The following is a 25,802-nucleotide window of genomic DNA, read 5'->3' as shown; positions in this document are numbered from 1 at the left end:
TTGGGAAAGTTGCTGGTACCCTGACTGATGCCTGGTGACAGAAGGCTTTTGTTGGAAATTCTGCTATTAGCAAAGAAGAAGAGAGACTATGACTGACTGGTAAAGACTGACAAGGAATGTCCCTGCTTCAAAGCCAAACTCCTCATTAAATTTCTAAGTTTGAGAGTAGAAAAAGAAAACTACTACTGCAAAACTTTCATAATCTAGGAAATAAAACTGTCCCAGCTTACACTTTAGAATACAGCTTTTTTCAATCCTCAAAAATCAGTTGAACCTTCCTGGAAAATTCCTCATTCATTCTGAAGATTGCACTGAAATGTGATATAACATTATTATTTTTATCTGATTTTCATGATGAACATCTTTGGGTAATTACTGAAGAGAAAATTCAGAGTGACATGTAGCTTTTATATCTTCAGATGCTGCCTTCTTTTTATGGACTTGGAAAATAATATATTTGTATATTCATATGGAAATCTAGCTATATGTTTTCAAGTTTTTGGGAACGAATTTTTTTTCCTCCTCTGATGGGAAGTCCACTCTTTGTAAGCCCTAGGACTATTTGCCTCAGCTAAACCAGTATGTGAGGACAAAGTGCTATCAGGAAGAAGTAACAATAAAATATAAAAAAAAATATATTTCCACTATATTAAAATATACTATTATAATGTCATAAATGTATTTACTATAATAATTTTTGAAAAAAAAAATTGCAGAATCACTGTGGAGGTTTGGCAATGCCTGCCCTGGTAGCTTAGCCTGGGCTGCAGCATCCCGAGATATTTTTTTCTGCCTGGCATTAAGCAGGCTGGCTCTGCTTAAACTGCCCAGTGGTTCAGCAACAGTGAACTCAGTCCTGATGCAACACAAATTTTATCCCCTTGTGCACTGTAGTGAGCTTGATCTTATGGTTAATAGTTGGTGGATTAGGAGGACCAGCAAACTCTCAGCCCAATTCTTGCTGCTATTTGCTCCATTGCCATAGGTTGATAAAATCTCTCTCTTAAAAAAAAAAAAACAAAAACAAAATCAAAACCAACCAAACAAAAAAAACACACACAAAAAAACCCCAAGACCAGGTTGTCATGTGAAGAGTCCTTCTGGGTTTCTGTAAGACGGAAATAAATCCAGCAGTGCAGATTTCCAGTGAGAAGGATATTTTGGGCAGAGTTTAGATAACATTCCCACCTCCAGCATTTCCTGTGAATAGCACACTGTAAAAAGCACATTTTAAAGGAGGCTTGGTGAGGCTTTCCGGAAGCTGCTCATTAACATGCCACTGTCTAATGAGCTCTGATGTCAGAGCTGGCTGCGGTTCAGCCTACAAAGAGGCTGCTGATGGATGACTGATGGACGTCACAGGCAAACAGAGCAGAGATGCTGGCCGGGAACCACGGGCCAGCAGGAAATGAGCACAGCTGAGAACTTTGCACACTCGCTTTCTTGTCTTGACCTTTCAAAGGCCCAAATCAATTAACTCCGTTCAGCACAGGTGTAAACACTTTCCCCGTCACAAGTTCTGATGAAGCCACAAGGATTCCCAAGCCTTGAGTTTTCATCAGGGATGGTTTCAGAATTCTTTTTGCAGTGCCTGGCTGGCAGACTCCAAAAGCAAAGTGTTATGTTCCTGCTGTCAGTGCTTCATTATCTGCCTATCATTATTATTATGTTTCATTCTGAAACAATGCAATTTTGTTTCTTTCCTTTTAAGCAGCAGCAACAAAGAAGGGTTTTTCAGTGTTAGCTGTGTGCAATGATTCTCCTTATGGAACTGAAGAACCTCACATACCAACCCCCTGCCCTGGGATGCATCTTTTAAGGGCACCACCAAACAAACTCCCTGATTTAACAGACAGAAAGTTCCTCTACTTGCCATTTCTAATTAAACTCTTTTCCTTCTGGATTTGCTTAGTGGGGAAGACATTAGAAAACCAACTATAACTTAGATCATACTATTATTATTAAATTTTAGGTCCAATTATCATTTCCAATAAGGAAACATATTTCAATTTGAATATTTCCAATAAGGAATAAACAACATAAATATTGAGGAGTGATAAATTGGTCAGAAGTGACTGATGAGTAGAATTACTAATTAAAACCAATTTCATTCAAAACACATAATTTTAATTTCCATGTCTTCAAAGGCCTTTACGTGAAAAAAGAAATATGGAAATTAATGTTTTCAGCCCATGCTCTTCAGTATAGTTTCTTTCCATGCTTATTTCTTTCTGTAAGAAAAAACAGTAAAAGCACAATTTTTTTTTTGTTTTTGTTTTTGTTTTTCTTCTCACAAAGATGAATACTGCTCCCCTTCAGCAGCAACCTGACCCAACAAAAGCCATACTCGTAAGACTGGATTTGAGTAAGAGCAGTGCTGGAACTTGGCTGGGGAGGAGCCTGGCCAGTGCCAGAACACGAGGATGGGAACGGAGGAAGCAAAGTCTGCATTTACCTGGGAACGGGAAGTAAGGAAAACAGCTGGGAGAGAGATGCAGTGAGATTACCAACAAAGGAGGATTTCCCATGGTGCTCCAGCCCTTTGTGCTGAGCTGAGCTGAGCTGAGCTGAGCTGCTCTGCTCTGCTCAGCTGGGGCTGCACTTCTATTCAGCTGCACTGAAAGCCAGAATCTCTCAGAGACTCTCTGTGAAAAAGAAACATGACATTCTCAGTGTACAATACAATGCCCTTGTTGCTAACACTGTCAGTCATTATTTCTTTCATGGAGGGCAGCTATTGTGTCTGTACAAAGCAAGCATGACCTGATCATCAGCTTATCAAACACCAACAGAAGCCAGTGCAGACACTGCTCAGCCAAAGAACAGGAAAGCCCAAAGGATCAGGACATCACTTCATCATACTTCACTTTATGCTCTATTCAGTTTTACTCTTGTATCACATGAAAATTGCTGTGAAAATACATTTGGTATTCATCTAACCATTGAAAAACCTATTTAAAAAAAAAAGTAATAGAACATTAACTCAATATTGTTCTCACATTTCAGAGAGAATCTTGATTTCAGGGCTTAAAAATTAGTAGCATCCTTCCCAAGAGATTTGTGAATATGTTTCAGTGGTTAGAGAAACAGCTGGTAACCAGGACATTTAGTTCTCATCACAAAATCTTTTAGAGCTTTCTATATCTCTAGTCATGTCATCAACATAATATTCTGGGTCTGGTTTTCCTGGTTTAAAAATAACTTATTCCTTTTCCTCTATCATCATCTTGCAGCACCCAAAATGGCCCAGAAACATTTCCAGGGTCATTAATAAATTCTGTTGCTATAACTACTGTAGCTTTCCGTGCAAAACAGGGATGCTCATTAGCACCAGCAGCAGTGCTGACAAAACACAAACCGACTTGGAGGCAATTTGGCTACTTCGTGGCCTAGATTTAATATTAGCTTTCTATTAATGGGGAAAAATAAAAAAGTGTGTGTGTCTGGGGGAAAGATTGTGATTATTCCCTCCCTCTCCACACTCCTCCAGATTTCCAAGTGAATTCTCAGGAGGTGCAGAGCACACTGCTGCAGTCAGGACTGACATGATTGCTGCAGTGTAGAACAGGAATAATTCAAGCCCATGGCTGGTGGGTGTTGGAAGAGGGGACACAGCTACTCATCCCCATCTGGAGCTGCCTGACACTCATCATTCACATCTGAATTATACTCCGTACTCCAAATCTTTCTTAAATTAGCTTAGATGGACTGTGGAAGCTACAGTTAAAAAATGTTTCTTAGGAGCTGAAATCAGCAGGTAACAAAATTATGTATTTTATACACATAACAGGTAAAAAACACTCATGTGACCAGCACTATTGCAGAAAAGTGAAATAAAATCATGGAGCCTATATTTACTTACTTATCTCTAAAAGGCAGAATAAATTATTAAACACAGCTATGGTTAAAGCCAGTTTAAAATATGCATGATAGGATGCATTGAAATTGAAATTGAGGTTTAAACTGTAACCTTGCTTCTTAAAGTCCATTGGGTTACAAAAGGCAGTTGTGCACTGTTTCCCATCCAGTCTGATCTTGAAATTTGTATCACACATGTAACACATGAGAGTTTTTCAGTTTTTCACTCTTAAAAAAGAAAAATCACAATAGATAACATCTTCTTCTTCTTTTAATGTTTCCCAAATTTGAATTCCTAGCAGAGTTGGGGTTTTTAAATTTCTTTTCAATAGTAGCATCTTCCATTCCCATCCTCCTCAGCTCCACAAGAAAAAGTTCTCACCAGAACTACCTATGTAAGTGAAACACAACAAAATTATGGGATGTAATGAGGTCATGTCTTCCCCTCAAAGCTCAGGGCCCTACCTGAGAAATCAAAATGAGACCCTGCCATTAAAAACATGAGAACTATTTAATTCTTAATCAATGAATGACTGCATTAATATTAACCCTTTCCAGTGTCTCATTCATCTAGCACTGAAGATGTTTCTTTATTAGATGCATTGTTCCTATGACACCTCCAACAGAAACTGAACTTAAACCCAAGAAACTGAATTTAAGAAACTTAACTGACATCAGACTTGTATATGAAGAGGTAATTTGTGCTGATCAGCCTCAAAGATGAATACACTTTTACCTTATGCAAATTGAAATTAGTAGTTTTGGGTTATTTACCAACAAAATAAAACTTCTAAAAAACACACAGGTTTGCTTTTTTTTTCTTTCCTGAACTAAAGACTTTCTACCTTTAGTTCAGACTTTCTATCTGTTATAAAGACTTTCTATCCTGGGTGGGTGATTGCAAGTAAAAATAAATACAGAGACAGAGAAGTTGAAGAGGGAGCATTTAGTGGACAAACTGGAAATTAGAAGCGGGTGTTTGTAATCTCTGAAGAACAGTGCAAAAATGAAAATATCTGCTTGCAGGATGGTTGATCTGGCAAAGCTTGGAGGAGAAGCTCAGGGTTTGAAGTGGATGGAGCCATGCCCAGCCCATAGCACTGCAGAGGGCGGTTGAGAGTGCCTGGGATGCCTCTGGAGCCGAAGCTAAGGCTGTACGTTGTTCCATGTGACACTGTCGTCATTAAGGTGAACTTTAGGGTACATGCAGGTTTTTGGGAGCACGGGCTGCTGTCACCACATCAGCAGGAGCTGAGCTGTGCGAGCAGCCGTGCTCGGGGCTGTGGTTTGGAGCTGCAGTGTCACTTCCCCGAGTGACGAGGGCACAGGCACAGCTGCCCTCAGAGCCTGGCGTGGGCACAGCTGCAGTGGCCACTGCTGAGCCACCTCCTGCTCTGGAAACAGGGCTGGGCTGCCCAGGGCTGCTGCCATGTGAGAGCACACACCGGGGCCAGGGGAGCAGAGGGAACCTTGCCCGAAATGGAGAACCCACTGCTTTTATTCCCCCAACTCAACATTTCTGCTTTGAAGGACAAAGCCTATTATAAAAAATCAGTGATTAAGGAAGAGCCACACAAGGCAAGCAAGCCTGGGTAAGTGTTCAGGTCATGCCAATCCTCTGAGTGTTCTGTTTGCATGGAGGGTTCTTCCAGCAGAGCTTGTGGGGGGGAATTTAATTTTGGACGTATGTATGAGAACTCCTGCAATGCTAGAAATTGTATGCGAAAAAATATTAACTCCTTAAGAAGAGTTATCTCAAAGAACTGTTTTTAAACTTTATTTATTTATTTTTTGAGGTCAAGAAACAAATCAAATTAATGATCTAAAAATACTAAGAAAGAGACATTGCATGAAGTTCTGAGAAATGCTTTTCTAAAGCCTGAATATGATCCGGGAAAGCTTTTTTCAAAAAATTTCAAATGACAGGAAGCGATACTTCCTTTTTTCTTTGTGAAACATTAAAAGTGGAAGACGCTGAGCCAACAGTTTATGTTCTCTAAAGGGAAGTTTGACCCCTTCATTTTCAAAATAAATTAAAAGGATGCTGAAAATGGAAGGACTTCCATTTTTCTTTGCCAGAATTTCATATGTAAATTTGTGCTAAGGTACGAAGAAAAAAACATTAATGGGAATAATATATGTAGGAGAAGTAACACCAACATTACTGTAAGTGAAAATAGGGAGATCTATAATGCAGAAACAGAGAATGCTTGAGAGGGAAAAAAACAACTTTCTACAATGTTTCTTGAAAAGCCTCTCTGATTCTGTCCTAGAGCTAAGCAGAAGAGAAATAGGCTGAGCCTGCTCCTGCAGAAATCTGAATTCCATGAAGGCGGTCACCTTGGCGAAGCTGGGAACTTAACAAAAGCAGCAAGGTAAACATGGTAAAAGGCTGAGTGGGTTGGGGGTTCCTTTCCTGTGTGACTCCGGATGTTTCCTGTACCTGTGTGTGTGCATTCAGACTGGGCAGAGCCACACTTTGGGAAGTTATCCGTGTACCCCAAGCATGCAAACACTACAGAACCGCCTGGTATGCACCAAGGTGATCAGCAGTGTTTCCTCACCACTGCTCCTCAAACAACTGCAGAGAGGTTTAAACCTGGTGCCAGCAGCCTTGGTGGAAGACTGTACAGCAAAAATCAACTCAGAAATGCAGCTTGCAGGAAAATCATACAGCTCCTGGAAAAGTAGGTTTTCCAAAAACTCCTGTGATGTACAAACTGCAGTAATTGGTTCAACACTTGTCTCCAAAATTCATACACTCTAGTAGTCTTCTCCCTAGTATTTACCATAAAGATGCAGGCCACAATCTTGGGTTTACTGACTTCCATAAGAGTTTAATTCCTCACTTCAACGGGGTACCAAGATCTCACTGATATATTGAGAATTGCATTTATAGGTCCTGAGTGAGAAGAAGGAATATGTAGAATTCTACAACACCATGGCCTAAAAAATGTACCCTCTTTCCACTTTTCTTTCTTGCTGGTCTTTATATTTGGATAAAAGTGACAATTACCTTTGTCAAAAATGGAAAACAAACAAACAAACAAACAGAACCAAAATTTACTCTTTTTCAAATAAAAATGTGAGATAATGGTTTGAAATTTATCAAGTGATTTACTTATCTTTTATGATTTCCATTTTTCACACAGAGTTACTAAAAGAAGTATAAAGAGAATTTAATGAAACACTGCAGATGGAAATTGGGGTAATAGTAGAAAAGTTAATTAATCTGATAGTTTAAACGTATATTTTTAGTTTAAATGTTTATCTGGTTTCTTCTCATATTTAGAAAGTGGCAAAGCTGACCAAATCTTGGTTTCTGTCTATTATTTCACAAGCTCACTGCTGCTTTCAGATGTTGGGGGTCTGTGAGGCTTCTGGGTTGTTGCAGGTTCTGAAGGAAAACCAGGAACTCGCAGTAGGAGTTTCCAAACCCAGCAAAGATCCTCTCCAGCATTCCATGCTTTGTGGACTATGTGGTCTGAAGTCATAAGGCTTTATCTTTCACTATGACCAAAATAATTTCTGTAGGTACAGTTGACAGAATTCACTGTACTTCTTGTAATTCTCATAACTAATGAACTCTGTAAGGGAGTGAGGTCTCATTTTCCCTGACTCCAGAATCCCACTGCTTTCCTGAATTTAATTTCTCCAGCATTAATTTCTCCAGTCCCTAAGAGAATGATCTGCCTTAGTGAAGTGATATAATCAAAGGCTTTATGCAACAGTCCTGAGCCCCAATGGTAGCAGATGATGTGTGTCTCACAGCTTCCTAAATGCACCCTATGAACAATCCTTCAAAACTCCTTTCTGTTTCTTCAGCAGTGTGTCTCCGGAAGAAGCAGTGAAATGGGGGGAGTCTTTTGACAAACTGCTTTCTGAGAAAGGTCAGTAGCTTTTTATCTTTCTACGCACACTCTTAGGATCAAAAGTTGATGGTAAAGGATGAAAAATTATAAAATCCAGTTACGTCCTTAAACAGACGTGGCAGTTACCTAAACTAGGCATGATGGGTCATTTATAGCAGCATGTGCCTCCGGCTGTCCTTGTCTGCTTAGGCTACAGCTTGCTGTCAGCTTGTGAAAATAGTTTAAAATAATATTTGAGTTTGGTGTTTTATTGAACAAAGTAATACAGCAGACAGTAAAGAGTCCCTTCAGTAAACAGGAGCATTTAATCTGAATATTGCTCAAATATTCCTGTTCCACATAGTTAAGAAAAGACTTTGTCACTCCTGACAGAGTTTGTTTCTAAGGCAGTGACTGGATCCAAGCTGGCCATTATTTGAGAGGCCCTGATAATTATATGGCTCCCAGAATTATCAAATGCACATATGTTCCTGCCTTCATTTGGGAGGGGCACTCATATGTTTGAGCCTCAGTGCTGGACACTGTATGATTTACAAATCTGTTCCTTCAACAGTTCACATCCACACAATTGCATTGCTTCCACAGATGAAGTGTGCTGGAGAAAGAAAATATCCTCAGCACAACAACAGCAAGATAAAGCAAATGTGAGACATGCTGAAAGGCATCCATTTTAAATTGCTGCTGAAGAATAGTTCACTTATGAACAAAGAGTCAAATAGTCTTTTGATCAACCTAAATTGATATTCAGCTGGAATAAAGTCCATGACTTCCACATACTCCCACATATTTTCCTTAATGTTTTTCCTAAATTTATGAGATCTTGGTAGCATTCTTTTTACCAATGCTGAGACTTCTGTAATGAGAGCAGCAGGATCACAATGGAGAAACTGAACTTATTTTAAAAAACTTATGTATTTTAAGATAATTATCTGTAATGTGGTATTATTCCAAGGGAGCTAAACATACTTTACTACCTTGCACAGACTCTTTGAAAGAGTAACTGCCTGATAAGGATTTTTTATTTATATTTTTTAATGCAATTCAACTCTCCCTTTTGTAGCTGGGCTGGATGCCTTCACAAAGTTTCTGAAAACTGAGTTCAGCGAGGAGAACATTGAGTTCTGGATAGCCTGCGAGGATTACAAGAAAATAAAAAATGCAAATGAACTCCTGCCAAAAGCCAAGGCCATTTTCGAAACATTCATACAGAAAGATGCTCCAAAAGAGGTAAAGACCTTCCTCATTATATACGTGTCAGTGTTTGACTGACACAACTGCATCCAGTGAAATCTGCTTTTAAAAAGCACTTGCCCAGAAGTATCTTCAAGAGCCAATCCTGCAGTCCCCTGGCATAAAAAGAATTCCATAAAAGTCAAAACTCTGGAAGGAACACAGCCCTGTCCTGACTGACTTTCTCTCCCTTTTCCACCCCTCCACCCCCAATTGTATATCCTTGGTATGTTACTGTCAGCACAAAACAATGTTGATATGATAATCCTCACCGACACTAAGGCCTTTTTTTAGTGTTCTAAGAATGAAAAAAAGTTTTAATTTTTCCAACTTCTTCATTTTAATGAAGTGCATTAGAAAGGATTTGTAAACGAACAAAAGAAATATTTTTTTTTGCCTGCCCAAGTAAGGAGATGAACAGGTTGGGAGATTATCAACTTTTCAGTGAAATCAGCCTCTTGAATAGGTCTTTTGGGCATACTGTTTCCTGTAATTCTATCACATTTGAGCAGATCAAATATGTCACTTGCCAATACCCGTATTATTTTTATTTGCCAAAATAGCAGAAGTTAAACACCAACTTTGCTTCCTTGTAACGAGGGTGAAGAAAGTGTAATTCTCATTTTAGTGTAAGGATTGCAAAGTGGTGAAGTTTCCATTGTATTAGGATTCAGATCTGCTTTTCCTAGGAAATTCCCACTTTTAAGGACTTATGTCCCCTTTCATTCCTTTTGCTGCTGTGTGCCTTTGAGGGGGAAGCAGCCCTGGACAGGGGTGACACTGGTGACCGATGGAAGAAAAGAGATGAGCAGGACAAAGCTGAGGAGGGGACTGGCAGGGAAGCCATAGCAGCACAACAATTTCTTTCTCTGCCATATTTGAGTTTGGTGCAGGCAGCAGGGGGGCTGTGGTTCACTTTGGACACTTGGCTTTGGTGACTTCCTGCCTTGGGGTCTGCTGAGACAATGCAGCTCTGGAGCTTGCACCTCTCCTCTGACTCCTTGTCCAGCAGAACTCTTTTACACACAGATTTCTGAGCCTACTGTTCGGTGGGATCATAAAATTTTGGATGGGTGGAACCTTCTCTGATCACTTCAGCTCTTAGATCTAGACTGTTTGTTCCAACTACATGTATGGAAATGACAGGAACCTCTCAAGAAGGAAAAGAAAAACATTACAGAAGTCACTTTTTTACTGGGTCAACAATTTTTTTATATATATTCTATCTTATTTTTCAAAATAACGTGCTTGAATCGGTGCCTGTCACTTAATTAAAGTTCTTATACTATTAAATATTTCCCAGAGTGAATGCAGCAGCACATGGAGTAGTCATTTTGATTTGCTTTTCCAATCTAAAGCCTTTAGAGACTTGTAATAAATTTTTTAAAAATTTTTATAAGAATTTTCTCACCTTCCTATTACCCAGACTACAAAGAAACCATACATTTTAACTATTGACTAATGTGAATCTCATCTCATTAGATCAAGTTCTACTTTAATCCTAACTGAGAGCAGGGGAGATCCAAAATAGTCTGGTATTGCAAAGCTGGGAAGCTGCAACTATACAGCAATCACTGTTAAAAAGTTACTTCTAGTCAAATATCAGAGTTTATCTTCTGTTTCACTACTTTTCCATGGTACCAAAGATACATTTGTGGAGACTTTCTGAGAGCCATCACTGAAGGTGAACACATAAATTCTGTTCTCTTAACATCCTGTTGTATGGGGGATTTGAGGTCCTCTTGAATCCTGGAGAGGCTCCCTGGAACAGAGGCTGGACAGAGTTAAAGGAATAAAGTAGGGATTTATTAAAAAGCCTTCAAAGGATTCACCTTGGGCAGTGCAAGAGCCCGGCTGTGGCTCCACCCAAGATGGACTCAGAGTCAGGAGTTTTCACACTTTTATAAGTTTTGGTCCATTTCCATATTGGGGTTCATTGTCCAATTCCAGCTCCAGGTTCTGCACTCCCATCCTCCCAGATTGCTCTCCTCAATTCCCTGCTATTTGCACTCTTTGGGGCTGAAGCTGCAGCGCTGTCCTTGGTTGTGGGGCTGGAAAAGGATTGTTTTGTGTGACTGAGCTGTGAGGAGAACTTGCTGACACTTGATATGAAGTTCAGAGTCACACACTAATGCACTGCAGGATCTGGAAAATATAAAAGCTAAAACTTAAAGCATCACTCTTACCAGGAAAGTCATACATTAAACAAATTCCCTTTCCCTCCTCCTCCAGGTGAACTTGGACTTTCACACCAAGGAGGTCACAAGCCAGAGCATGGGACAGCCCGTGAGCAGTACCTTCGAGGCAGCACAGAGTACAGTGTACCGGCTGATGGAGCAGGACAGCTACCCTCGCTTCCTGAGGTCTGCTCCCTACCTGGGGCTGCTGCAGGGCAGGGGCCCTGCCCGTGCCCCCCTCCGCCGGCGCTCCCGCTCCTTCACCGTCAACGACTTCAAGGGCGCGCGGCCAAACCCTGCCCTGTGGTGACAGCAGAGCTCAAATGTCTCATTACATATATATGTATATATAATATTTTATATTATCCAACAGAGCTCCCACTCCTTCACCATCAATGTTTTCCAGGGCATGCTGCTGGACCTCACCCCATGGCAAAAACAGAGGTCAAGTGTCTCATCAGGTGCCATTTGATGTTTTCCAACAGAGCTCAGCCCTCCTCCATCCGAGCTCCCACAGCAACCTGAGCGTGCTTTAAACCTCAAACCCTCAGCAGGTGTAACCAAGTGGTAAAGTAAAAATAAAATGCACTTACACCAGGCCATAGTCTGGAGCAGAATCTCACTTCTGTAGAAAAGTATGTAACGTGTTGGCAAGTCATAGCACGCAGAGTTCTACAGGAATTTGTTAAAAAAAAATCCACAGGCAAAAGCTGTGATCAGATTTGGGGGAAGATTTTGAATTTCCTGCTTTAAAAAAGTCTCACAAAGTGCCATTTGATATTATCCAACATGTATCCTGTGCCTGTACCATTTAGGCCAGGGTTTCATCACAGTTAGAATCTCTGTACCCAGTCTTTGCACGTATTTATGTTTTTGCAATATTTCCTACACTAAGCACAGAGAATTTGTGGTATTTTCTCATACTGTAAAACACACAGGAACATTATTAGGTATAATGCAAAGTTACATGAATTTTAAGTAAAGGCACTGCATAATTAAATCTATCATTAAAGTGTAGCCATTGCCTATTTTGAGGAACATAAAAGTATCTATTTAGTATTTGGGGGGTACATTTTTCTTACTCCACATGTCTGTTCTCTACTTTTAAGTTATGCCATATATAAGTTTTGGCATCAAATACATGTATTCTAACTTTTTTTGCAGCTAAATGAGCAGCAACAAAGGGCCAAGAATGCTGTTTTAACACAATGTGTATCCTTAAGTACCAGGTCATGTCTATGTATATATATAAAAAATATTTCTACTTTTATTTATAAATAGTTGTGGTATACCAACTTTGTTACAAAACTTTGTTCTATTTATTTTTCTGCCTTTTATTTTGAATATGTGTCTGAAAATTAACAGCCCTTGGACTCAGGCAGAGAACTTTCAGTTCCACTGGTCATGGGTTATGGAAGAGGAAGGAGAAATCTTTTTTATTTCTTTACTATCAAACACAGACATATTTTTTATAGTCAGCACACATAGTCATTCTGTCCTTTTCTTTCACAGTTGATGCAGACATACCTTGAAGCTTAAGGCAGTTCTTAAAACCTTAAACATTGGTTCAGTTTAGGAAGGGGCTGTAGGATTTATCTGTAACTATGGCTTGTACATGAAGTTGCTTCTTGTGGAATTTAAGCTTTCTCCCTTTCCCTTCCCTTTCTGTAAATGGTGAAAGAGAAGAAGAGCAGTTCCTGAGGATGGGACTTTTGTGTTCATTGTTAATTTGGGGTGTACATGAACCGCTGGGTCTGGCAGCTTTCCCTGTCTGCTCTATTAACTTCCAATAAATACGATCTGCTAAAACAGTTGTCAGAATTTGTTTTATCATCAGTACATTGATGAGGAAGATGTGAAGACTTCACCTAGAGTTCAATTCTAGCTGCAGTCACTGCCACATTAATGAAATTGTTACTGTGCACAGAGATCCAAACTCATCTGTGACCCAGGACATCAGTGACCCAGGAGCCACTCCAAGCTCTTACCTTTACCTGGGGAGCAGAGAGGAAACGCATTTGTAATGATGATCCCTGCTGGTTTATTCATCACCCTCCCTGATCTCAAAGCCCCAGGCATAGGCTCTTTCTGACAGTGGAAGCAGTCAGGACCTGGGCACAGGGATTTTCTCTCTGTAAGAATGGCCAGGCACCAGGATGAGCTCAGGGAGGTAATGGGGTCACGGTGTCTGGCAGAGTCCCAGAGCTGTGCTGCTTGGGAGGGGACTGTGGGTGGGGAAGGTTAATGGTGGGACTGCATCTTGAAGGTCTCTTCCAGCCCTGAGGATTCTGTGATGAGGAACTCTCCAGTATCCCCAACAGTGTCTGAATGCCACTTCTCAGGTATTTAAAAAGTGCATGTTTCTGTGTCAGGTACTGGGATCCTTGCTGGAGGAAGGGAACAGGTTTGAGAACAGCCTCACCTGAGTGTTGGCACTGGGTTTGTTGCCACACACACATGGGATCTTCACACTTGCAGCTAAATTCTGCCCTGGTGTGATTATATCCCTCCATATCAGTGGAGGATCTGTATCTGGGATGGACTGCCATGAAGGAAAGACATGAAAAAACCCATGTATTTAATAGTGTTCCAAAATCCAACAAAATGACAAATATAGTACCCTAAGTCTTTCCTGCTAGCAATTGCCCAGCTGTTAGTCAGAAGGCTCTGCAATGATAAACAGAAGTCAGCAGGTGCCCTTTATTTCATTTCACAGACACATGGAAAATTTTGCTTATCTTCAGGGAGGCCTTCCTCAAACCCATCAGTCTGCAGTACTGACAGTGTTAGACCCTCTTATGAGCTTTGTAATGAAAACAAACAAATAAGATACTCCTGGTAGCTATTTATGCATGTGTGTTTTCCAAAGATAATTATGAACCCTAGCTAAATTTACAGCAGACTAATGCCATGGGAACTACTGTAAAAATGAAAGTCAAGATAAACTCAGAGAAAGGAAGGAAAGGACACAAAGATAAACCAAAATAACATAATTATCTGGCAAAGGGTTTTTTTATTTTCTAGGACTCTTTTCAGTGAGATAAAATGAGCACTCTACTATTTAGTGCTGTGCTGCAGTCCTGAGGATGAACTAGGCATGGATTTAGTACAAGTCTGGGATGCTGTTCCAGGATTGATCAGACTCAGGACTGGCCCTGCACAGATGTATTTACAGCACAGAACTTTAGGGCAGTACCAGAGAACACAGTCAGGCTTCTCTAGTTTTGGCAGAGTCCGTGCCACAGTTATGTAAATCCTCTTGCTGAGCTGCCCTCATGCAAATAATACATATATAAAGCTCGTTGGGAAGTGCTTTCACTGGAGATTGTTTCATGTAGCAGCTTTGTATATTTATATGTGCCATTCAGGGCTCAGCAAGAGCTCCCAAAATATTCCTCCGGTCAACACAATAACTTGCCCTACCCAAACACTGCACTTTACTCCTTACATAGGTGAAGCCTCAAGGCACAAAGCATGAAGGAAACAATCTGCTGACTTGTGTGGCACAAAGGTTTGCCTCCTGTTTCAGCACTTCAGTCTAATTAGATGCTTTAAATTGGCTGAATTGTAATCTGCTGTTCTTGTTTAATTTGAGGGAGGTGGAAATACACAGGACCAAATATCTTCTTTGGGTTGTGGATTTGTTATTGAACAAAAGACAACTTGACTGATTTTTCAGCTGACAAGAAGCAAGAATGAAATCTAAGACAATGAATCTCACAGAAGAAGACTGATTTCCATCTTCCAGTGAAGCAGGTACTCAATAACATGGCTCTTACATGCTTTCACATGCTACATTAAGTGACTCAAACAGCAGATCATTTTCTTCTTTCCTTGTCCCCAGCTGCTCAGCCTGCCTTAATTAGCTACTGCTGTGAATGCAGCTCCCTCTCCTTTCCACACATGCTGCCAAAGACCTCAGCTGAGAAAAAAATTGCAGAAAATCACCTTCCTCTCATCAGTGATTCATACACTCATGAATTTACGCCTTGCTCATCTGCCTGTTCCAGATCCCACTCTGTTCTTTGCATTTTAGTCAAATGCCTCAATCAAATGCTCTTTAAGCTCCTGTGTGGCTCTGTGCCAAAGATAAAAAATGCATTTCCTCTATCTACCACCCAAGCTTGCTTCCATTTTTGCTTTTTTCCTCGTTAATGTGTGGCTATCTTCCATTTCTTTTTCTCTGATCACATAGGGCTGGTCTCACAAAAGCTCTCTCTGGTTTACTACCAAAGCTTTTCTCTCTCCTTTCCTAAATAGAATCTGTTTGTGTAACCTCCTTCTAATTCTCCCTTATGCTTTACAGGAAATTGTCTGGACTCCCAGATTCAAAATCTAGCCTCTACCATTGCCTTCTTCCATGAGAGGTAACTAAAATTAACTAGTATGAAACACAGTCCTACAGCAGCCATTTGCGAGTTTTTAAACAGGACAGAAGATAAGGCTGAAGCCTAAAGTGGAAAACTCTGAACTCTCATTTCTTCACCATAAAATTTGCACATGATTAAGACACTCTTGTTTCTTCACAGCTTTGTGGTCTCATTTTAAATTTCTGCAGCTAATTCTACTCCAGTTTTCCCTAGTTGCACATTTTCTTGAGAATTGTTTCCAGTTCTTTTCCAGTGGAGGTTTGTGATTGTACAGCACTTGGAAATCCTGACTATGAGGAGCCCAGGGTGCTGTAAAATATTTTGACTGATTGTTCTTGAAATCAAAGCACTTCACCTGAAGGGTATAGTTTGCTTGGATGGAAAATAACAGCTCATTTTCTTATGCAAAACAACTCTATGGCAGAGTGAAGGCGCACAGAGTTATTCACATGGAAAAAAATCAGCTATTTTGTGATTTGCCCATGCTGTGCCATGCTGTGGGAAGATGGCATTTCCATAGTGCTGTGATTAAGGTGTATTTGCATCCCTGTGGGACAGGTGTTTCCATGTTCTTAGGATGCCAGCAGTAGTTGGATCATGTTGGCTTCTCCCAACATAAGGGATGCACCCAAGTCCCCATGGGCTTCACGATCAGGACATCAACTTTTTGTTCTGCTGAGGTTACCTTGTATAAGCCAGCAGTACCCAAGCAAATCTCTCCATGGAATGGAATTAACAGAGGCCAGGTGCTGAGGAGCATTAACACACTGGACCTGATTCAGGGAAACACCAGCACATCCATTGGACAGCGTGAGCTTTTCCTGCTTTGTGCTCAGGTGAGTACAAGGCAGCCCTTTTAGGAAGATATGTAAATGGAAATTATTTCTTAGGAAAATAAACCAATGGTTTGAATATGTGGCATTGCTTTATTGTGATTAGTATCCAGGTCAGAGGAACAAAAAATGACAGACCTTATACCTCTCAACAGCCAATAGCTTTTCATAAAGGAAGATAATTCAGTGAAACTAATGCTTAAAGGTAGTTAAAGAATAAAAGGTGAACATCAGTAAAAGTCAAGCTGTGAGCCTAAAGTTCTGGAGATTTAAATACTTAATAAATCAGGACTCCTTAGCAAGTAATCCTGGCAAAGTTGGGAATGTTCAGTCAGAGCCACATCCCCTTTCCTCGAGTTTCAGCTCTCCCGTGCCATCAAAGGCAGAGGACTCAGAAATCCATAGCCCACTCCTCAGAGTTACTGAAAGGTTAAGCCTCAGGTCTGACAGATAAAAATACCCTGCAATTAGCTAATTAGCTGAGCAGGTAAGGGCTGAGTGACCCTGCAGGTCCAGCCCCAGCTATGAGTGAACTGAAGCTGTTCCTGTGTGTGTCAGCTAGGGCCAGCAGTGTCAACTGGGGCCAGCAGTGTCAGCTGGGGCCAGAGTCACAAAAAGTTTAGCACTAATTCTATGTGCAATTTCCAGCCCATCTCTACTACATATTCATATTTCCTTTTGTTTGCTTGATGCTGTTCATTATGAATAGCCAACACCCTGCACAAGCAGCTGATGCACTTGTTTTAATACAAAGATCACTTTTTCTCCTTATGACATTTCAATGAAATATCAGAGTTTCTTTCCAGACACTGACACTTTCCATTAAGTTCCAAGCAGAGGAAGTGCAGAAGAAATACAGAGGAATACAAACCAGCTGGTTTCTATGGGAAGGAGTGGCTGTGCCTGACTTTGGTCAGTGAACTTATTTTCATTGCCCCAGTACAAATATCACAACAACTCTATTAACCTGTGAAACTGTGTACCTGAAATATTTTCAGCTTGCACAGACTGAGCAGTTGCTGATAGAATGTTGTAGAGTGATTAAGAGTCCCTCACAACTTCTTTGTGCTTTTGTGGATTGTGAGCAGTACCCCAAAGAATGCAAAATCAATCTGACTGCATCCATCCAGTTATTGTGTGTGCTAGAATATTCCTGGCTTTTAGCATAGCTCTGTAGCTGCTAAGACTGTCTTGAAAAACATCCATCAGTCCTGAAAAATCTTGAAGAGATGTTCATGTGTGCTTCATTCAGATAAAAGGCTGTTAAGTAGAAATTTTAAAAACACATGGGTGGCACTATCTGGAATTTTGTTTTGAAATAAATGTATATAACCTGATGATATTAAGAAAAATTAAGCATGAGTATTCAACCTTCCCTCTCATAGTTTCACAGGACTTAATAGAACTATGTTATAACAATGGAACTATGATATAACAATGATAATACTTCTTTTAAAAAAGCAAAATAAATCAATTTATGGTCACAGTTCTAAGGTTGGTGAGGAGCAGAACCACTGGGATTAGACACAGGGTAAACATTAAGAAATTAATTGAGCCAGCCATGAATTATGAGTTGCCTAATTTGGTGTCACCTCTGTTCTCACAACTGGACTGACTTTTCTGGCATGACACTGTTAAAAAATTCAAATTGTAGCTGTTTACAGTCTGCCTGGCCAGAAGCTCCACAGATAAATATTGTTTGGATTTTGTATTATGTTTATTCCCTTTTACCAAAGCTCAAACCTGGGACTGAATCAGGCACAAAGGATTTGATGCCAATGCAGGTGCTCAAAGTTTCTTTCCCCAGCTGTAAGATGCTGAAGTCATTCTCAGCACAATGCACGAAAGGCTTTTGGACCCCTCTGGTACACAAGATGTACTCTGGAAATAAGAGACAATAACCAATTAAACAAAAGAAGAATCACGGCAGAAATGATGACAATTAACATTTCTGTTCTTCTGCTTTAATATTCAGAAGCAAGCAGATGCAAAGCTAAGGAGTTACAGAAAGGATTAATATTTTGCTGCCAGGAATTTTTTTAGTAATGTGTGGGACTAAAAGGGCATCTTAGGTTATCATTTCTAGTGTTCTATTAATGAAGACAACAATTTAAAATAATCTCATAAATACATGAAGCTCTATCTTCAACGTACAGAGGAATAGAGAGAGCAAAAATTCTACTGGAAGACTGTAAAAAACAACAGTTTGTGATGACTTATTCTGGTTTTCAGTCTGCATTTGTTCACTGGCTACTTATACACATTTTTTCTTTTGCCAGTATAACCATTATGCTAAAATATTTTTTTCCTCACCAGGTGTATTCAGAAAGCAATCATAGCTCCTCTCTGCTTTCATTTTAGAGACAAACTGGTCTTTCATTCTTCTCCTGCAAGACAGTTCCATTCTCCTGCTCGTCACAGTAATGCACCTCTCCATATCTGTTTCCATCTGATTTCATCTTCCTGCAGCACAATTGACCAGATTCACTGAATTTTTTTTTGTCCCACGTGAAGTTCATCAAATAGATTGGTCTGAAACTTTTTACACACCTGCAAAAGGTAAGGGTAAAGAAAACCTCTTAACATTGCAGAGGGTGAAAGATGGGGTTTTCTTTCTGACCTTAGAAGATGGACTTGACTAAAATATAAAGTTGTTCTCAGGCAGGCAGGAGGCAGCTTTGCTCATGGCTGTACCATAGAGGAAAATCAAATGGGACCTAAGCTCCTAAGGTTGCTCTAATAGGTGTAAAATACTTTAAGTGAGAAAACACAAATCCTTAAGTCTGCAAGCTGGGACAGCTGGGATCCCAGTTCCTGAACCACTGGGAGTTTATGCCAAATGGAGACATTGAGAACCAGGAATCTGGGTAATCTGAGTAAAGGATTTGGCTTCCGGACAAGATTTGGAGGCAGACAAGAAATCAATCAGTAAGGATGCTTGTTCAGGAGAGTGAGGGACAGCAAGGGCTATAGAGAAAACAAAGAGCTGGGGATGACAGAACAATTATCTAGAGCAAGAGACAAATTACACAGACCAGCAGCTGGCTACAATCCCTTCTCAGCCAAGTCTAGGCAGCAACAAGGTCCCCTCTGGGGCTTTTCTCGGGACTGAACACCCCAGGTCCCTCAGAGGTCCTCATCAGCCCTGTGCTCCAGCTCCTCCCAGCATCTGCTGCCCTTCTCTGGACCTGCTCCACCTCCCTGACCCTGGGCAGGAATGTGCTGCCATTGCCCCCTGTCCTTATCTTTATGGTCACTGCTAGGTAAGAGTGGCACAGTTTAAAAATAGACTAGGTTTCTGAAAGAAATAATTTTAAAGAAAATGTTGATAACGGTTGGTCAGTGTGCTTTGTCCTGCTTGGTTATTCACATGCGAACTGTATTGTTCCTGATGTCACATTGCCTTCAGCTTGAAGATCAGTCAGAAAAGGAAACTCTGCCTTCCCTGAGACAGACAGACAAACAGCGGAACAAAAAATGCCAGTGAAGTGAGTTGCTGTTTATGGCTATTTTAATTGTAGGAGATTTGTGTGACGGGATGACCAAGTTTGAGTAACCTGTACAGCTTTTTCCTTCCCCTTTTGAAGGGGATATGACTATTCTGATTCCCTGTTGTCAATTCTGCTTGCCATTCCCATCCAAGTAAATCCCACATGGTCAGTGAGATCATTCTATGAGTGGTGAGTAAATATTAACCAATATTACCCATAAGAACAAGAAGCAAAACTGTCTGGTTCATCCTGTTCTTTCATTTTGCTTTTTTGCTTGACAAGAAAGCTAATAAACGTTTAATAAAAAATCCTGAAAACATGTTATATATTTGATAAAAGTTTATTATTGTTGCTAAAACAAATTCTTTGCTGATTAATTCCATCATCACATGATGTCTCACAAAGTACAACATAACGTTATGTTCAGTTTTCATTTGTGTTATCATAGGCTTACTATATTTGCACTCCAGCTTCCCTCATGTATGTGTTTGTATATAATTATTAAAATGCACAATTTTTTTCTTACTTAAATACCATTTTTTCACTCTGGATACAAGTAAATGGAGAGCTACCAAAAACTTATTTGCTTAAGGTGTCACTGCCTCCATTCCTTGTGAGAATTGTAGCTACAGCCATGTAATATCCTGACACTGTTATATAAATTTGCAATTAGAAAACACCACTCCGGTGATGCTGAGAAGTTGTTGTGGAACACAGCTCTCAAACCAGCCTCTACAATTCAGATAGCAGGGTTTTGATACCTCAGAGCCCCCTTAGGAACATCAAGTGTTCTTTACAGAACTTGGGAGCGCTCGGGATTTTTTTTTTTTGTGCTGAAGTGTTTTAGTTTGTTTTTAGTTTTGTGTTAAGAAAACTGGCAATATCTTATACAGAACACTGTTTTCCTTCATATCTAGCAGAAGCCTACAGCAAGTTGCAGGGGAAGAGCCAAAACTATGAATTTACTCAATTATTTATATCACTGAGCAGCTCGTTTTAGACCCATGTTTCCTACTAGTGTTAGCCTAGTAACATTTTAGATAATCCCAGTCATTCCAAGCAAAAAGGGCTTGGAATATAATATAAGTTAATGCCTCATCCTTTTGAACTTGAGAAGAAATTCAGCACACTCTCTAGAACATTCCTATGCTTTATGGGAGCTCCAGCAGCTGCAAGCATTACGAGTGTTACCAGGGTGAATAAGCAGGTCAGCAGAGCCAATATCCCATTTTTTCCATGTGGAGTGCAGGCAGGATGAGTGGCTGGCCCCTCTCCCAAGTTCTCAGCCACCCCAGGCTGCACAGGGCAAAGACCACAATGCTATTTTCAGGGGTAGGTGTTGTTTCCACAGGTCAAATGCTGGGGAAACCATGGCCTGGTCTGAGTCTATGGATACAGTCCTGGCCAATAAAGGTAAGAAGTGATATAAAAAATAAATGTGATTTTAAAGCATTTGTCATCCCAGTTGCCAAACATTTCACACTGCTCCCCAGGAGCCCTGAACCTACCAGAGCTGTTGCTGGAGGGGGGTGAGCTGCTGTCCTGAGAGGTTTGTCCAAGCTGCAAACACAATATTCCTTCTGGCCAGTGCTCAGGGGCAGGCAGAAATGCTATGAAATAGTTTTTATTAAGGTGACTGCTAAATTCCCCTTGCAATGGTTTCATTTTTCATAAGTTTTTACACAAAAAGAACCACAAACATTTTCTTGGGCATTCCTGAGAAATGTGTGTTTTGTGCAGTGGCTTCCAGTCAAATGAAAAATGACATGTCTAAAGTCACTTCTCCTAGAAATGTAATTTCTACAGACCTGACACCACAAACCACAAGCGACTTGGAAATTTCCTTGCCCCTGCCCCACTTCCCAGCAGTAATGTTGTGGCCTGGACCCTGGGGTGCCTCCACACTGTTCCTGGATAGCATTAACTTGACTAACACAATTAAATTTGGGTACTCCCAGCTTCCTTTACACAGAGCTTGTGATTTGGATTCACTTTGAAACAATTTCTTCCAAACAAATCTTTGTTCCATTTTTTCCCCTTCAAAGTGGAAAAAGAAAATAACAAAAAAAACAACAAAGAAGTAACAAGGAGTCCATCTTTCATCCAAGTCTTGATCTTTCCTTGCAAGGAAGGATTTGGAAAGTCTCGTTTGGGAACCTCAGCTGTGAGGGAAGCATACGTGCACAGTGTGGCATACATTTCTATTTGCTCCTCAACCCGGGGCTCAGCCTCAAATCTCTGATTTTAACAAACCTTTTAACAAATGTATCAACACTAAAGATATCAAACCACTGCAGGCAGCTTGTGGGAGCAATCCTTAGTTGGCAACTCACCAGCAAGTTCTCTTAGTAGTCCCCTTATCAGCACTATAATTTAATCTCTTACTTATTTCCCCTGCACCAGCTTTTCAAATTTGACTGCTGGTGGACATGTAAAGAAATGGCAGATACATAGGTTACACTAGACACATAATGTAAATAGAAATAGAAATAGAAATAATAGAAATAGAAAAATAGAAATAGAAAAATAGAAATAGAAATAGAAATAGAAATAGAAATAGAAATAGAAATAGAAATAGAAATAGATAGAAATAGAAATAAATAGAAATAGAAATAGATAGAAATAGAAATATACACACGTGTGAGCATACACACACATAAATTGCACTGGCCTTTCAGCTGTCCTTGACCCCACTATGTGATGCATTTTCCCCAGAGGGCCTGGCAGCTTTTCGGACATTTTTAAAGTCTGAGTTCAGTGAGGAGAATGTGGAGTTCTGGCTGGCCTGTGAGGACTTCAAGAAAACCAGATCCTCCACCAAGATCGCCTCAAAAGCCCAAAAGATTTATTCTGACTTTATACAAGCTGATGCTCCAAAAGAGGTAAAGAATTTTTGCTGTGTGTGCTTTGGGTTCTGAGGATGGGGATGAAGTGGAAAGTTTGGATCCAGACCTCAAGGAATGACAGAAAATACAATTCAACCTGGCTGGAACTCCCATTTTCATGTCCATTATTTACCAAGTAAACACCTTGTGCAGCTCTGGGAAGCAAAGGTTTATGCTTCAAATTGTTCACACTGGGAATAAGTTTACCTCACCTTCTGAACTTTCTGCATGAAGTTGTAAGGAAGTTTTCGCTCAAAATATTTTTTTCTCTAACCACTTTTCATAATTCAGTCAGCACAATTTCTTCCATATTTAATGTACCAGGCCATTAGTAGGTTTATGGCTTCATTTGTTCTTTTGTATAGGTATTTTTGACATGATGAGAATGCAAAAATTTCCATCACAGAATTCAATTTCATCATTATTTCAAAAAGGCTTACTGTGAAAGAACAAATTGCTTATTAATCATTATTCTCTTTCTGCTCCTTAAAGTTTTACATTGATGGTTTTGCCTTTGCTAGCAATGAGTGCCTTAAATGTTCCCATGTCTTACAAATGATTGAAATCCATCTTATTATTGTTAAAAACAAAAAATCCATTAAAAATATATAGGACCAAAATCTAAAATGATGCTGAGTACCTTCACTTTTAATTTACTCTTTGATAATCAGTACTTCATAGGATTTCGCTTGGCAGAAAGATGGGAAGGAAAAGCAAGTTTTCCCCCTTTTTTTTTTTTTTTTCTGGCATGCCATCTTTTTAAGAGCCAAATGAAATGAAGAGTTGGGTCTGCTAGAAAAGGAAGGGATGAGTTTCCTTTTTATTTGCATCAGTTTGGTTATTTGGGAGGAAATTCAAATTTCAGTTGTGTCCTGTCTCCTGGACACAAACAGCCCCTCAGCTTTCTGAGCAATCTGACACGGCTTTCATGCTTCTTTCTTCCTGCAGATTAATATTGACTTCCACACCAAAAATGACATCTCCCAGAACATCTCAGAGCCCACCCTCAGCTGCTTTGATACTGCTCAGAGCTCAATCTATTCTCTCATGGCCAAGGACTGTTTCCCCAGGTTCCTGAGGTCAGATGTGTACAAGGAGCTGGTGCAGAAGCACCAGGACAAAAATCAGAGGAGGTGGCTCCCATTTCTGTGAGGAAGAGCACTGAGCCTTTAGGAATTGATTATACCTCCCATGGCAATTCAGTACAGATAATTATTCTTTATTACAGTGATTGCAGAAGCCACTTTCAAGAATTGCCTCTGCCTTTATTTTTATTTTTAAAAATTAAAGTACTTTTTTTGAGTACAAATTGCACATGATGCTTTCTAACAACAGTAGAGAAATATTCAACAAGCAGGACTGAATATGCCAGACACTTGAGCTATCTTCCTAATAAAAAAGTTTGCCATTGTTATTTTTTTCTAGTGTTTGCTTCATTTTTTTCAAGGAGATTTGAGATTTTTAAGCACAATGTTTTGGTTTTCTTGTTTGCTGTTGATTCCTCTTTAGAAGTACAGCCTCCAAAATAAATCTCTTTCAGGAGACTTGAATATGTTTACTGCTTCACTTGTCATCTTATTCATAGCTTGCAAAAGAATTTAAATCCTCTTTTAAACATGTTTTATACTAATTCAAAACACGAGATATAGAAATGTGGTTGATAACGCACTATGATAATATTTAATAAATAGGCAGCTTCTTTATAGTAAATGTTCTTGGCATTCAGAGCAAATTAATGTTTCATAATACAGCTGTCTTCAAAAAGGTCTTCAAGTTTCATAGTGTTAATTTAATTTTGTATTGAAAAGTCTAATTTATAAATTGCATGGGCATTTGGGAAGAAAACCACAACAGAGTAAATCTTCCTTAGTGCATTTTCAATTAATTGATTTTCTTTGCTTTTCCAAATATATTGGTGGTACTATCCCCCCATCTACTCACAAAGAACTAATTTCATTAATTGCTACCAATGTAATTAATTTACTAATTTCATTTCAATAAAATACAGAAAAGCAGGCATAAGAAACAGTTTCAGGCAGTAAACACATAAATCAGGATTTAGTCATGGTGTTATTTTTCAAATCAGCAAGATATGATTGTAACCTGCAATCTTCAGGTGTCTACAGTTGCACACACTGATCAAATTCGCTGCTCCTGGAGGATTTATTGCATATATTCAAATGAAGGGAGGAGCTGTGTCATGGTACTGAAGAAAGAATACTTTAAACCATACAGGGAAGAAATAATCTTTGCTGTGGGGAAAAAAAAATCTAAATGCAGGAGACAGCAATAAGATTTTTCAAGAAGAAAAAATAAAACTTTTAAATTATATGCTTTTGAGGTGCTATAAATATGCAGGAATATTGCCCTATTTGGAGCTCTGCTTGTACCTTCTATACACCACCACATGCTCTGTGCAAAATATCCTTTCTATTTTATCAAACTACATTAAGGAACCGAGTCATTTCGACCATAAAGGATATGAAGCAGCCTGAAAGCCTCAAGTCATGAACTGAGGTTAAAATCCTGCCACATCTTAAGCAGGCAGAGTGAATAATATCTATTCTTTGATATCTAAATTCTACTATTGCCTAATTCTAATTTTTGCTGTCTGCATTTCTTTCTCTGCTCTTTTTTACACCCCAGCCTCCCCCCCCCTCCCAGTCCTGGTGGTTAGCAGAGGAACGAGCACAAAGGCTGAGGTTAAGTGACAAGGAGGATGTGGGCTCCTCTCGCCGTGCTGCTCATCCCCGGTGACATTTCGGGGGAAAATTGCCTCTCCTGCCTGAACTCACAGTACAGGCAGCAGCCAGGAGGGCCCAAATCATGGCATTGACTCCAAAGAGCACCAAGGAGTCTTACTGTCCTACAAACCCGGTTCTTGTTCTCCGAACACAAAGTTCCCACAGAGTTTTGAAATTTGGAAAATTAAGAGATGGGATCACACCACTCTTCGTAGTCGGGCAAGGTGAAGTGAGCAGAAACTCAAAATTTCTGTGCCACCAATCTTTTGGGACCCAAGGATGAAAAAGTGCCTTGAAAACAAATGGGTGGTAATGAAATCTCACAATTCTCTGTGTGCCCCT

At 39.9% G+C, this 25,802-nt stretch overlaps 2 protein-coding genes across 5 annotated transcripts; both read left to right on the top strand.

Annotated features, from left to right (window-relative positions):
* Window positions 1–5,179: 5,179 nt before the first annotated feature.
* On the top strand, window positions 5,180–12,941 carry RGS18 (regulator of G protein signaling 18). 4 transcript variants are annotated; one of them, XM_062497814.1, is made up of 6 exons: window positions 5,180–5,450; window positions 6,132–6,233; window positions 7,687–7,748; window positions 8,791–8,957; window positions 11,193–11,323; window positions 11,544–12,941. In XM_062497814.1, the coding sequence occupies exons 1-6, from the start codon at window positions 5,338–5,340 to the stop codon at window positions 11,671–11,673; spliced, it is 705 nt and encodes a 234-aa protein (XP_062353798.1). In that variant the 5' UTR covers window positions 5,180–5,337; the 3' UTR covers window positions 11,674–12,941. The 4 variants fall into 4 exon arrangements, with proteins under 4 accessions (XP_062353798.1, XP_062353797.1, XP_062353800.1 ...); XM_062497813.1 differs by having other exon boundaries at window positions 7,684–7,748; XM_062497816.1 differs by having other exon boundaries at window positions 11,193–11,681.
* Window positions 12,942–18,747: 5,806 nt separating this feature from the next.
* Window positions 18,748–24,101, top strand: LOC134046943 (regulator of G-protein signaling 21-like). The gene is made up of 5 exons (XM_062497817.1): window positions 18,748–18,899; window positions 19,750–19,828; window positions 21,183–21,244; window positions 22,547–22,713; window positions 23,665–24,101. Exons 2-5 carry the CDS (start codon window positions 19,818–19,820, stop codon window positions 23,866–23,868), a joined length of 444 nt encoding a protein of 147 aa, XP_062353801.1. The 5' UTR covers window positions 18,748–18,899; window positions 19,750–19,817; the 3' UTR covers window positions 23,869–24,101.
* Window positions 24,102–25,802: the final 1,701 nt, after the last annotated feature.

This window comes from Cinclus cinclus, chromosome 8, assembly GCF_963662255.1.
Source record: "Cinclus cinclus chromosome 8, bCinCin1.1, whole genome shotgun sequence".
NCBI lineage: Eukaryota > Metazoa > Chordata > Aves > Passeriformes > Cinclidae > Cinclus > Cinclus cinclus.
The sequence above is the reverse complement of the archived record's forward strand: the minus strand, read 5'-3'. Positions and strand labels throughout refer to the sequence as shown.

Excerpts from the sequence above, each read along its gene's own strand:
- LOC134046943 (XM_062497817.1), top strand. Across the intron at positions 21,245-22,546 it reads TACAGTCCTGGCCAATAAAG|AGGGCCTGGCAGCTTTTCGG; the intron begins GTAAGAAGTGAT and ends CATTTTCCCCAG. Across the intron at positions 22,714-23,664 it reads AAGCTGATGCTCCAAAAGAG|ATTAATATTGACTTCCACAC; the intron begins GTAAAGAATTTT and ends TTCTTCCTGCAG.
- RGS18 (XM_062497813.1), top strand. The coding sequence starts at position 5,338 with ATGGAGAACCCACTGCTTTTATTCCCCCAACTCAACATTTCTGCTTTG. Across the intron at positions 5,451-6,131 it reads CACAAGGCAAGCAAGCCTGG|AGCTAAGCAGAAGAGAAATA; the intron begins GTAAGTGTTCAG and ends ATTCTGTCCTAG. Across the intron at positions 11,324-11,543 it reads AGCTACCCTCGCTTCCTGAG|GGCATGCTGCTGGACCTCAC; the intron begins GTCTGCTCCCTA and ends AATGTTTTCCAG.